At 42.4% G+C, this 14254-nt stretch overlaps 1 protein-coding gene across 2 annotated transcripts; it reads right to left on the bottom strand.

The window, feature by feature from the left end:
• Positions 1–1084: 1084 nt before the first annotated feature.
• Positions 1085–14110, bottom strand: tmem248 (transmembrane protein 248). Of its 2 annotated transcripts, none has more exons than XM_069723977.1 (7): positions 13799–14110; positions 11509–11667; positions 10709–10997; positions 7862–8012; positions 6401–6584; positions 5002–5183; positions 1085–3887 (listed from the first exon to the last, which is right to left on the bottom strand). In XM_069723977.1, the coding sequence occupies exons 1-7, from the start codon at positions 13799–13801 to the stop codon at positions 3830–3832; spliced, it is 1026 nt and encodes a 341-aa protein (XP_069580078.1). In that variant the 5' UTR covers positions 13802–14110; the 3' UTR covers positions 1085–3829. The 2 variants fall into 2 exon arrangements, with proteins under 2 accessions (XP_069580078.1, XP_069580079.1); XM_069723978.1 differs by having other exon boundaries at positions 5040–5183.
• Between the last annotated feature and the right edge of the window lie 144 nt (positions 14111–14254).

Here is a 14254-nt window from a genome sequence, read left to right as displayed (position 1 = left end):
TAGAAAGTGCAGCAACAGTAATCACGTATTTGGCTGCCGGACAAGTCTCCAGCTTTTCCTCTTATCTTTGTGGGAATTATTGAAATCTCAGCCGGGAACGTGATTTTAAAGCCACATTCTTTTTTAAAAACAACATTAAAGGGATTAATGGCAACCAGTTGGTTTCACCAACCGGTCTCAGTCCAATATTAGAAGTCAGCAGATGACGGGTATTGACATCATCTGGTTCCTCTCCACCTCCTCCCACTCCACACCGAAGCGCCAACAAATTGCATTCTGGGAGCTTTTAAGTGTTTTTTAAATTTAAAAAAAAAATTTTTTTTATTGGTAGTCGTGTTGCTTACTCTGAAATTACACTTCATCTCGGTGGTTTGAGTCTTGAGGGCTTCTTTGACCTTTTGATCATAAAGGTCACCGGAGGTCAGACCTGCTTGGTAATGCTGCACCGCTGCCGTCTGCCCTTTGAGTCTCACCGAGGAAGAGTGTGTGAGGAAGGCTCACGGCAAACTGATGGTATGGATTTAAAGCGTCTCGCCTTCGGTTTAGTCGCAATTAAACTTGGAACAGATTAATCAAGCACACCGTTTTAATTAGATATATTTTGAGTCGAGCCACAGACTGTTAATATCCAGCTTAAAAATAAACGACGAGGAATGTTTGCTCAGCACTTTTTCTAAAACGAACCTACATATTTTTGTTTTAAATGGGCTGAGACCTACAGACCAACACTTGGTTTGGTTTTAGTCTTCTCGTACAATTTGTTAACGATGGAAAAAAAAAATCAAACAAATCTAAAGTAGGGGTGAACAAAGAGGCGTCGAACTTTAGACAGTTTATTGAAACTTGAATTAATTTACAGCAGTTCCACTGGAGAGGGGAAAAACAAAAAAACATAGGGTGGTGGTGGTGGTGGTGGTGGGGGGTTTCTGAATGACGTCCTATAACCACATTAAAACCTACGGTCCTATCTACTGTATGTACAGGGAGGAGGATGCAGCTCGACAGTGCAGAAGGCACAGAGTTGGCTTAATACTCGCCTGTAAGCGCTGCTGACACGACGGGAAGTATGACGGGAGCGTTGTGATATAGCGGAGTAAAACTACAACAGCAAGCGTCTCGCTCCTTTTTATTTAGATTTTTTTTTTTTTGAAACCCAGTCCTCTAGATGTACACTGAACGAGCGGTCGGAGCGTCTCGCCGACGAATAATCGACGTTACTTTAGACCGGCGTGTTTTACAATACGTGATATGTGACGTAACGATCGCTGAAACTGGACAACGTTAAGGCATTTTGCAATTAAAGAGATGCAAAAGATGAATCCCCCCCCTCCCCTCCCTCCCCCCCACACACACACACACAACGAGGGGATGAGAAGCAGGTAAACGCGGGTTAATGATGACAGTAAGGAGAGTTTGGCAACGACATGGCGCGCTTCATTCACACCGACAACAGCTGCCAGATCTTCCAAAGAAAATATCTTGATAGTGGGAGATGATGATGAGAGTAAAAGCAAGAGATCTATGCACAAATATGATACACATCACAATTAGGAAGACTTGTACCAGCATCGTTCAGTGTGGGAAAAAAAATAAACAAAACAACAAATAAACAAGGTATTACAACCACGAGGACCGAAACCCGTCACCTTCCACTCAACATACACGTACAAAAAGTCAAACGATAATAACGTGGTGTTCGATACAATAACGATGACGAGAGATTCATTTTTGTCACAGAAAAAAAAAAGATAAAAACCTTGTAATGTATGAATACCACTCGAAACGAAAACACAATTCAAGTAAAGCTTTTCAAACAGAAAAAAAAAATAAAGACCTACATCTTGGTTTTAAAATCACTTGGAATTCTTGCATCTCAGATTTAGATTATGCTGCTTATAAAAAAGTACATTCAACAGGTACATCAATTATGGAACAAAAAATATAGCAGAGGTCAGTAAAATATATCAGTAATTGCTATTTAAAAGAAAAAAATAGATATCGTACATTAACAATAGAAGCGGACGCAGACTGTTTGTTTTTTTTATTCTGTAGTTTTTGTTTTTGGGGCTTTTAGACAACTGATCATCCAATCGAATTACAGCAATGCAATTTAATTTTATTGGGAATTTAATATGCTGTGCTGTACATTTAGAATGAATGATTGTCAAAGTCAGAGAATCTTTTCAGGTGGAATTAAACTTTTTTTTTTATATTTTAAAAATCAAGAGTTGAGAGCATCAGTCTGCAGCCGCTTTTCTTCATCTGAACATTTCCCCCCCAAAACTCTCTCATGCGCATTCACACACAAAGTGAGTTTTTTTTTTTATACATTTTCTTGTCCTACAAAATAACCAAAACAATTGTAGTTTTTAATTATAAATATAATAATTACATAAATATAATCATATGCTAGTGTATAATTATATTTATTCTTACATGGAGGCCGACTAGTTGGTTTAACATCGGACAGTTTACGTGATCTTGGACCAAAAAAAAGAAAAAGGAATATCTTCGCAGGAGCAAAATGTGCAAGAAATCTGAAGGTGCACTAACTATGCAAACACTTGAACACGTGCATCTGATGTCAGTTTGCTTCAAAAGTAAAAGCTGAAGTAACTCAAAAGCCTCCTAAAATATAAGAACTTATTATTATTAATTTATTTTTTTTAAAGAGCAAAAGTTAAGATTTCCAACCACGGGCTCGTCACACCGGAAGAGACGAAGACGTTCGGCTGCGGAAGAAGGTGAGCGGCGGGTTAATGTGGGAACGAGAGGGAAAACAAAAAAAAGGACCCCCCCCCTCAAAAAAAAAAGCAAGCAAGTCCACCGTGAAGGTAAGGCAAGATAATGTTCTGTTTCATCCAGGTGCAAAGAAAACAACAACAACAAAAAAGCGAATAAAAGACGAGAGGCAGGTGAACGGTGAAGGAAAACAAAACAAAAAGCAGAAAGACGACGTTCTCGAGGTGGAAAAAAATAAAACGCAGGAAGTTCGTTCTGTAACTTATTTAACTGCCGTCAAAACGCAGCGACTCCTTAAGTTTACGGCAGCTCGCGTGATAAATGTGCGCAGTGCAATCTGCTAAATACTCGATTGAAAGACTCTAAAACGTCCAAATTCTGATCTGAGTTTTGGTGCGGAAGAAGAAAAAAAAAAGTGCTACTTGGTTTCTTTCCTGTTTAAGCTGCAAAGAACGAGTGCATACGGAGGGTTTAATCGTATAATGTGACCACAAGCATCTAAAAACTATTTTACGTATATTTCAGTCCACCTGAACGTATTTCAAGTGCGCCTGAACGTCATGCTTTGTCATCGTGGGAGAGGAAGAAAAACAAACAAACTAAAAACACCTTGTTTTTACAGCTGGAGTTGATATATCTAAACATTTACAGAAATGAAATGCCCTAAAGTGACTTCATCTTTTCTTAATACGACATGACATGGCTGCTTAGTACAAAAAAAATTAAAAAAAAATGTCTGCGTAGTTTCTCGGACGTGGCCTTCTGCATGGTTTTGCATACTGCATGTTTCGGACATGGCACAAAGGGGACTTCAGGCAAAAAGGATAATTCAGAAAATAAAACAAATAAAAAAAATTAAAAAAAACAGGAAGAAGGTTTTTGCACAGAATATCAGAGTTCCTACAAATATTTACACCACAGATACAGGCACTTGTATATCTTTGGTTGGAGAAACCCAACATTGCAAGAGTAATGCATTCACAGAGCTTTTGTGTCCCTTATTGTTTTTCCAGGGGTCACTAGGCAACTGGTATGTTTATTTATTTATTTATTTTAAATTTCTTCTGCTTCTTTGAGTTTGTCCGTGTTACAGGTACGTTCTGGCATAGCTCTCCGATGTCTTTTTAACCCTCTGACAACGCCACCTGCAAACACAGGAAATGCAAATTTAGTGCAGCTGAAAATCTTAAAATCTTTGAATCATAACACCAGAAAAATTTATGATAGAGCCAGAAGCAGTGAAATCATACAAATTAAAGATGACAAAAAAAAGAAGTTTGATCAGATTTTTTTTTTTTTTAAAGAAATTGTTAATGTCTGCCAAAGTGTCATTCTTGATTCGATCACTAGAGGGTGCTGACTTCTAAGCAACTTTGAATGTATTGGAGCAGCCTTTAACCAATCAGGATTGACCACCATATCGTCTATGTTGTGTGCCGAAACCATGGATTTGTATATAAAAGTGTTTGTAGCTTCCAGGTCGGAAAAATGAGGCCGATGCAGAAGCACCTTAAGCTGCAATACTACCGACGGCCACTAGAGGTCGGTTCCAAAAAGCCTCCGGCTCCATAGACTCCCATTCAACTTCTCTCATCAAATACAAAGTCAATACATTTTTTCCACGAGTTATTCTGGTGTTTTTTTTAGCTAAAGCCTCTCCTTCTTATTAGTTTTCTGGCGGTTGGAAAATAATTTCTTCATTTATTAGAAAATAAGCCTCAAAAAGTTCAGTTTTTTTTTTTTTTTGGGGGGGGGGGGGTGTCTGTTTGATTGACAGGTCCTGTATAATGTAATCTTTCAACCAACACGGGCTTTTCTTGTGAAGCAGCAGCTGGAGTAATCATCGCAACAAAAACAAGGAGTTTTAAATCCAGCAGGGAGGAATTGAAAAAAGGGGAGCTGAGCTGAGCTGAGCTCTCAGATGAAGAAATCTCCACCTTCACTAAAAAAAACAAACTAAAAAAACCCCGGTATAATTTCCCCTGCAGCTCCAGCGCAGAGCGCTCCTAACCATCCATTTTGGCCCGACTGCGGTGGCGATGAGTCACATCGTGCTGACAGCGGTTCGACCGCCACGGAGGAGTATTAATATGTCTTCTGGTTTTTAATTTGTTTTGTTTTTTACACGAAGGAGTTAATTTGATCCGATCATTGCGTTTGGATGTGAAGTGTGGTGGACAGTTGGCAGAAGAAGCAGCAGTGTGATTGGATTGTGTCTTTGACCGATCACTGGTCCGACCGGCGCGTCACTGCAGCTACCTGTTGAGGTCATAAAGCACTGCTGGTGTCTGTTGTACCTTCTCGGGGCAGAAGTCGGGGTTGGTTTGTCGTACTTTGCCCGGTCGCCCCTTTATGACTGCGTAGCAGAACATAGTGATGACCATGACAAACAGGAAGTAGCTAGTGTGCATCAGGTGGAGGTTGATGAGGGAACGGTCGTCCTGGTGAGAGGAAAAAAAAAAAAAAAAAAAAAACAGCACAAGAGTTTCATATGACAGAGAAGCTGCAGGTCTTATTACAAACGAAAAGGACATACGTGCTAGATTTTTACTGACTCGATACACAAACTGTCAAGAATATACTGCAAGTGTGACTTTATTAATCGCAGCCAGCTGCTACCGGTGCAGTTTTACAATGTGAAGTAAATCATCACGTGCGATCAAACGGTTACGAGATTCAAATATCGGGTCAAACTTAAGAAAGTAGCAAATTTGAAACCCCTGAAATAATCCAGAAAAGCCTCCGGCGAGGAAGCAGTGGACCTCCAGAGGTGTTTCGAGAAGGGCCACGAACGTCACAAGACCCGTGGCGCGACGGCAATTTGGTTTCCCCGACACGACAACAGTTCCCCGCCACCCCTGCTGCTCGTATCTGGCTCCCTGCGACTACTTCCTGTTCCCCGAGATGAAGTTCCAGCTGAAGAGTCCCGAGTTTTGACACGGTGAGGTGAGATCCAGCGTCTGAACATGCGATGGTGCGCGATGCGCCGACAGAACGGGACCAGCGGGGAGCGTTCAGGCGTAGCGGGGAGCGCTGGAAACGCTGACGACTTTGAAAGGGACGACAGCTGAATTTAAACATTTACTCTTTTTTTTTTTTTTTTTTATTTATAGGCTCAGTCTCAGAACTTCGTGATCGCACCATTAAAACTCAAATAGAATGAGATTTAAATGAGGTACTAAACTAGTTATCATCTAATATATGACGCCGTGGTCCTTTGATGTTCACCTTAAAGCCACGTGTTCTCCGACACCTTCTCGTGCTGCTTAATTATTATGTGCATTATTTATTTTAAAACTTTTGTAGGACAAACCAAAGTCTGGATTCTGGGTTTTTTTGGTGAAATGGAGGGCAAAAGTTGAAATGAAGAGGCAAAAGGAGGTGCATCTTTTTGCCCGCAACGGTTTTTTTGTTGTTGTTTTTTTTAAACCAGCGCGTCTCCGTCGTTCACCAAAGTTTACCGGCTGTTGTTTTATCTGACAAGACTTTTGTTTCTGAGCCTCGGTGTTGTTGCCAGACCGGCGGATGACGCAGAAAGGCTTAAAACGCTTTGAACAGAAGCACTGCAGAGATATTTACAGTACGATCTCGTGACTCAGCTGCTTCTGGAACACCAGATAACCCGAGCAGGAACTCCCGAGCAGCGCTTTTGACTCACATCCGGAACGATGACGGTCAGCTTTGGGTTGAGTGCGTGGTACACCTTGCCGATGGCTCCTTTGTAACACCAGAAGGGGTTGTAGTCCTGGCTGTACTTGGCGTCCGAGTCGCGGACCGTGGTGAACACTTTGTACCAGGAGGTGGCGTTGGTGTACGTCTCCGGCACGCAGTGCGGCGGCTGCCTGCACAACAAAACAAACGCTTTTCTGTTGACCGGCGTCGTGGAATCGTTCACAGATTGTTGGTTGAGGCAGAAAATATCAAGAAGTTGTTGAGTTAATTGGTTCACTGGCACTGCATTCGTTTGCTTTTCGTTTCATAATGCCAATTATGAATTATTGGACATTTTGAATAATAGATCAGTGGAGACGGGATGAAGCTGGAAAGCAAATTTCCCAAAGCTAGGGCTGAATATTTTACAACGAAAACAATCAATACACGAAGTGAACATTCAGCATTATTATTTATATAACAGGGTTTATATCTTCCAGATTAACTTCAGGCCACCAGGGGGCTCCAAAGTAGGATCGAAGATCATCAATCTTCTAATTTAAGTGACATTGTCTTCAAGTATTGACAAATATCGTCTAATATCACAAAGAATTCCCCTCTAACATCGGATGAAGCTGAATGAGTCCGACGGAGTTTAGATCTCTCCGTCTCGGCTGCAGCAGCGGCTTTAACTATTTATAGTTTCAGAAAGGAGCTGCTGCTCATCTCTGAAGGCTCCTCGAGGCGCCTTTCGCCACATTCACAACAAGCGATGATGCGATGCGATTTTTTCCTCCTGCTCTTTTTGACAGATTTCACTAATCAAAACAAACAGCGTGCGGGAGCGTCAATCATCTGTGAAACCCAACGCTGTCAACCGCATGCAGCTCTTTCAAAGAACTAAAGATTCACAGCTATTAAGGTGAAAGCTAAAGGGAGGAAAAATTCGCCCCGCTTGGGATCTTAAGAGGGTGTAACCGACTCGCCGATAACAGAGATATATTTTGTTCCATAGCCAAGCTTCATTTTGTAACACCACCCTTCATGAAACTAGTCAAATCTGCTGCCAACATTCGAGTTGACGGTTACAAGTTTTATAAAAGAGGCCTGAATGTTGAGCTGCTTTCTGTTGTTAGGGAGAAACTACACAGCACTTCATCATGTGAAGGACATTTCAACAAGTAGTAAATCTCTTCAAAAGGATCGAAATCATTCGGGACCAAATCTCTCCCGAGCAAACTGTTAGTCCGCTTTCAGCTCGGGTCAATATTTCACTTCAATGTCGTATTTCACTGTTTTTAAACAGATTTTTGGCCACACGAGGAGGATTTGTGAGCGCTGCAGTAACTGAGACGAAGATATAAAAACCCAGATTAAAAAAAACTGCGTGTCATGTCGTCCGTATGGAGTCAGATCCGGGCAGATATGCGAGCGCGTTCCCACGAGTCGGGGAGGCGGTCCAACTCACACTGTGACCGGGAAGATATTGCTGGCCGCCGTGATGGTCATGCAAGTGCTGAACACCACCTGCTCGCAGTGGCCGTGCAGCACGCACTCGTCCGAGTTCCAGGAGACGGGCAGCGTGAAAGTGATGTTTATTTCTTCGTGGGCTTCCCGGCCTACGCACGGAAACGTGGGGGAAATACAAAAGAGAGAGCAAGAGATCGTTATGAGATTAGATGGAAGCTTCAAAATTTGCGGTGAGATTTATTTATTTTTTCTTAAACAGAAAACTAAAAAAAAAAACACTTCTACTGATATGAAAGCTCGATAAAATGACACTTTAAAAAAATGCCTACATGCTCGACGTGCCGTCGAGGGGGCGCAAAGAGCGCGCAACAATACGTCTGCAGGGTGCAGTTTTATTGTTTTTTTTGTATTTTTAAATGTCTGAAACAATAGCAAAGTTCCTCTGAGGTCTGTCACAATCATGACATTTTAATGGACTATTAATTTCCATACAAATAATTGCGATTAACGATTCAATTGTCGCACCTTTTTGCTGCAAATCCAACAAAAACACACACACACACACACACGTTGTTGAGCTCTTTTTTCATTTGGCTGAAAAGAAAAAATGTCAAAGACATTTAACTGCAGCAGAAGAAGAAAGGAGCTCAAAAAGATGACATTATTAAAAGAGCGGCAGAAAAAAGAAAAAAAAGTCAAAAAATAAAATTAAATGACATTTGTGTCAGTTTCATCCAGTTAATTTTATTCAGATAAATGAGAACGATTCTTTCGTATGCAAAGTGACTGCGGTCGATTCAAAACAACAGCGACCCGGTGATTATGTAATAACTGTGACGGGCCTTGATGCCGCTTCCAATGATTGTTTTCAGAGAGAGAATCATTCAGGCCTGTTTAAATAAATCTGACTGTTTATTTGAAAGAAAAAAATTCAGCAAGTCAAGACGAAGAGAGTAGCAGATTCCTCTGAACTACATATCCCACAATCACCCTGAAAAAAACACAAAACCTCTTTTTAGTTATTGAACAATGCAAACTGTAAAGCATCCAACACATCACGTCTGATGTCATCACCAAACCAAATCACCGGACAACAATGGACAATCGGTCACCGAGTCACGTGTCAAACACAGCATTTATACAGAAAACGCTGTCAACACAATCATTAATGTGTTTAAATGTCTTTTAAACAGTTTATGTTTGATTTCACGATCTCCAAGCTGACCCTTCCCGAGGAACCCTCCACTCCCCTCTCGTACACGTCGAGCCCCGTTGACGCTATTTGCTCAGCGTGATAAAATATTTGCATATCTCCTTGTTGACTTTGCTCGTTGTGGCGCTTTTAGAAATCCAGAAAAGACAAACAAGGGCACAAAGACAGGAACCGACGGTCTTTGTGTTATTGCACAGTCATTTATACATATCAAATTTTACCATCTGTCAGAGGTGGTGAAACAAAAACAGCAGGTATTCAGGACTTCAGCCACAGATAGAGGCAATATGAGCGGGATTAATATCAGAGAGCGTTATCCACTCCCGATGGAGATATCAAATGCAACCGTTTTATTTCAAATAATAATCTTTTGTGGTTGAAAAGCTCTCAAAAAATACACCAAAGTCCAGTTCTGTCTGGTTTTGAATGTTTTTCCTTCAAAAGTAGCATTAAAAAGTATGAAACCGTATCTCGCAGAACTTTGCACTACTTTTACAGAAACGTCCTCCGTCGTTCTACGTTGTTTTTGTTTTGCTTTGTGCATCGCCAGCTCGGAGAACAACAGCCGGAGCAGCAAAAACACACGAGCTCGTGGAGCGTGCGTCGTCGTCCCTCGAGACTGAAGCGAAAGTTCACAAACATAAATAAAGCATGCGGACGCTGCGTTCAGAGGCACTTTTGGAGTCCCCCCCCCCCCCCTCCTCCTCCCCCCGTTCGCTCGGCCCCTTGTGAAACCTATAAGGTGGGGGATGATGGGGTAAGGGGGGGGGGGGGACCGGCAGCGGGACGGAGCGGCTTAACGTTACACAACGCCGCCACTGTTTGTTTGACCGTGTGCGAAGGGAAAAGTCACCGCACGGGGAGGCGAGTTGAAACCCATCAAAGGGAGGAAGTCCCACCGCCACACAGAAACACTGATCACTGATCATCAAGCAGACGCTATAAGAACCGATTATTATCTGATGTAGAGAGTCAAAACAATACCGTGTCCTTTCTTTACCTTTTTTTTTTTTTTTTTTTACTGCACTTCATCTCCGTCGGGGTTCTAGCATGTTGTGGCACGGCTCTAAAATAATACCACGATATTTCCCTTCAAATATTCACAACAACTAAACAACAAATTAGCTCTCGGTTCAGATCTTTTTGTCTGAAAACGACAACAGTAACTTCAGAGACGGCTCCGTTTGGGGTTTGACCGTTAAATAAATACAATTTTGGCCGTCTGTTGCGCTTTTATTTCACTTCCAGCGACATTAACGAGTCGAATCTCTCGAGTCTCGAAGACCAGACTCTCCCGCTGAGTTTAAAAACCTGCGGACTGGAGGTGTATTTTAATGCAATTTTTGGACTATTATCATGTCAATACTTGGTTAACTATAAATGCACTATCTGCCATAAAAATATGATTATAGTAAAGCCACACGTGGCAGCAAAGGTGTGATTTCTTTTCATCAGCTCTGTAATGCAGGAGTCTGTTTAAAGGTGTGTTTTACACACGCTTGCAGCGATGATGGCGGCGTGACGTTTCCTTTCACGTGGACCTATTTTCCATTAAGCGTTCGCGACTTCAACCTGAACGCAAACATGTCTGTAGAACGCACACGGGCAGATGAAAAGAAAGGAGAAACCCACCGGACAGGCCGACCTGCTGCCCGAGCACGGTGGCGTACAGGTGGGTGATGTTGCGAGAGTACCCGCCGAACGGGCGCTGGGGGTCCAGCGTGAGGGTGATGGGCACCGAGATGTTGATGGGACCCGAGTCCTCCAGCAGCAGCGGGGCCTGGGTGCTGGAGCGAGCCTGCCCGCTGGTCACCACCATGCTCTCCGGCGTGGTCGACTCGTTCAGGCCGTGCTTTATCGTTTCGTTCTCCGACACGCAAAAGTCGAGCTCGTTGAAGCGCAGCAGGAAGGTGTTCCAGTCCTGAGAGGGAGACATTCATTACCTCGGTGTCGTCATATTTAACTTCCCCGAAGCACAGAACTTGCGTTGTGATATTTCAGGTATGTGCCGTCTAGCCGTCCATATACGGCATCGCCGACAGACGATTTGATTTACATTTGCTTCAAGATCACGTTTACATGCAAAGAAATATTTCCATGAAGGGACCTTCCTCCCCAAAGCGCTCTCTATCGGCACTTTCGATGTTTTATGCTGTGCGGTTGCAACCTTTGCTCTCATCGGTTTACATCAGCGGCGGGTAGAAAAGGGGTCGGATGTTGTATTTAGCTCGCGGAGTTTATCGAGCGAACCTGGATTCTCCATCTGTTCTATTAGGACGAGCTGCTTTTAGCCTTTACAGACCGAAGTGGGTGAAGCTAAAAGAAATGCCGAGTAGATCGCAGCGTCAGTGGAGCACGGTTTCAAATTTTGAGGGCGAACGCGAGACACGGACCACATTGTTGAACCTCTTGCGGAGAACTGAGCGCCTCACCTCTGTCAACTCCGGAGACTTGATCTCTTTGATCTTAAAGAAGTAGCCGATGGTCAGGAAGGCGATGGCCACCGCGCTGACGCTGATCATAAAGATGACCAGCGGTGGACGGTTGTTGATGTAGCTCCTCAGGTTCTCTATAGGATTTAACAGGTACACCTGCACGCAGACAAGCAGACAACAACGTGCTCGTTTATAAAAGTCACAAGGGTACAAATAACAGCTGCTTTTGGTCCAATTAAACCGTTTATAAAGCGATGCATTGAGGGAATCTGTAGCTTTGAAATGCAACAGTCCCTCCGCTCCCCGTCATCACGTCACTCCTGCAGGATTGCAATTAAATTGCGGCTTTGTTTTAGACTCAGGATTAAGATTGTGCACGAATTAAACAAATAAATGAGTTTTCCTGTATCAGATGGTTGCTGAAAACACGCCAGCAGGAATTTGATCTTGTCTTTCACATTAAAAGTATTATTATTATTATGCACTCTTCCTGATTACGGCTGCATATTCTCCAACTGAGGAAGAATTCAACCTAATCTCAACAATGTTATTGCCATCTTTAGTGCCGGTCACGTTGACAAGTTAAACTGGACAGATCTGATAAAGTAATAACAAACATCCTTCTTAATCCATTTTCACAAACTGTCCAAATTTAAAACGGCGCCAACGGTGCACCTGAAGACAAAATGATTTAACTGTATAACTCCAACAGAACTCATTTCCAGGCAGCTAAATCCTGCAAGAAGAGAATCTACGAGTATCTTTGGTGCAGTTTTAAGGTCCTTACAGATGTATAGAGGAACTACTTACATCCTCTGATTACGATACTGAGCAGCGACTGGTTTAACAACATGCTTCAGCAGTTGCATGATGTTTCAACAGGATATTTTTTCCAGCACAGGGCTGTTTAAAAAAAAAAAAAAGTGAATTGAACGCAACCTTCAAAAGGCCTCAGAAACAGCATTGATGTTGAAATGGGTGGCTTATATTAAGGATCTGTATTAAAGACAATCCGATGATGAAACAACCGTCTCTGGCTGGAAACTTTTAAAAGTTAAGGTCAAATATAATATGTGATGAAATGCTAATTCAGTGCGAGATTAAACAACAGAAAACACCACCGACTGTATTGACTGAATGCGGAGACACTCAGAGGGCCGTTTATGAGTCGTGTGAAGACGGAAAATGAGATTGGAAATCCCTTAAAAGTCTCTCTGTGCACTGGGGTGTAAAATGGAAGCGGGTAAATGCACATTAATCCTGAATCTCGTCTGTGCACCTCCTTCGTCTTTCTTCGGGGAGGGGGAGAGATCACCGCAGCGAACCTGCTCCTGCGTGCCCTTTAACCAACATTTCTACAGTTCAACGCACCGTATGAAAGGAACGAAGAGCTGCACAACGGAGCCGTGGGATTGTATCTTCCTCTTGCACGAGAGACGAGCTGCTGCTTTCGATGGGATTTCAAAAGGTCGGATGAAAACGATGTTGTAAATGATGCTCGGCGGTGGAAAGTAACCCAAGTACAAATGAACTTACGCTCCCACTACATCTCAAGAGGGACATATACCGTACAGTTTGTCCTGAGAATCTTTTTGTTGTTGTTGTTTTAATCCTCTTCCAGTCCAGTAAAGAAAACATATCTCCAAATCTTAAATTCAAAATTTTTCTGAGTACGTGACGGATTGAATGTTCACTTATAAGTCCAGAAAATTCATCCTCCTTCATTTAAATGAACTATTTAAAAACCAGCTGGAAAACAAGTCTGTTTTTCTGAGCTTGTTTACTTTTTTATTAAAGATATATAAACATATATATATATATATGTGTGTGTGATGATCTTAAAGAATGAGGCTTTACTGTGGATGAAACTAACCAACATAACCTTAAATATATATATAATAACTATGTAATATGTAATAACTTAAATACACATTAATGTAACCTAAAAACAAAATATAAAATAGTAAAATGATGTTCTGCACAGTTTGTACTTTTACTCAGGACACTTTATTTTGCTGATACAGACTTTTACTTGAGGATTTAAAAGCGGGACTTCTGCTGCAGTATTTATTTGTTTCGCAGTATTATTTAGTATTATTTATTAGTATTAATACTTCTTCTTCCACCACCGACAGTGTGCAGATGTCACAACCTCGTAGCTACGACATGCTAAAGCTACCTAGCTTTCTAAAAAAAAATTATATATATATATATATATATATATACTGTTTTAAAGTGAGAAATGTGACTTAAAATAGCTGAAACGACAGAATTAAGCAGCTCTCACCATTTTTCCTTTCTGTTCATGCGACGGCTGCTAGCTGGGAGGTTCGTTGCGGGCCACAATAATAAAAAAGGGGAAGCTAACAAGTTAGCCTCTTCTCTCCTCCGGTCTCCGCGGAGCTTCAGTCCCTCCTGAAGAGCAAAAGTCGGCGTTCAGCGTACGAAACACCGCGGGTCCTCCTTCCCATATCTTCCGCTAGGTAACTTTTCCCTGCTGCTCCGGTGGGGAAACGTGCATTTTAACGCGCCTGGAAATAAAACGTCAATAATGTTTTTCTGGGTCCTCCCTGCCGACCGAGCTACCGTCCCGCGCGCACCCGCACTGCGCAGCAGAGGAGCGTCGCAGCGCCGTTGTTTTACGTTGTTTACGTTGTTTACGTAAACCGCGTTGCGTCGGGCCGCGCGCTGACGGCCGGTCGGGCGTACGCAGTTTACGTAGCGTTTACACGCATTCAGCGTG

Source organism: Brachyistius frenatus, unplaced genomic scaffold (genome assembly GCF_029030835.1).
Source record: "Brachyistius frenatus isolate BFR_SWC_R1_liver_20210118 unplaced genomic scaffold, ASM2903083v1 Contig_354, whole genome shotgun sequence".
Lineage (NCBI taxonomy): Eukaryota > Metazoa > Chordata > Actinopteri > Embiotocidae > Brachyistius > Brachyistius frenatus.
The sequence above is the reverse complement of the archived record's forward strand: the minus strand, read 5'-3'. Positions and strand labels throughout refer to the sequence as shown.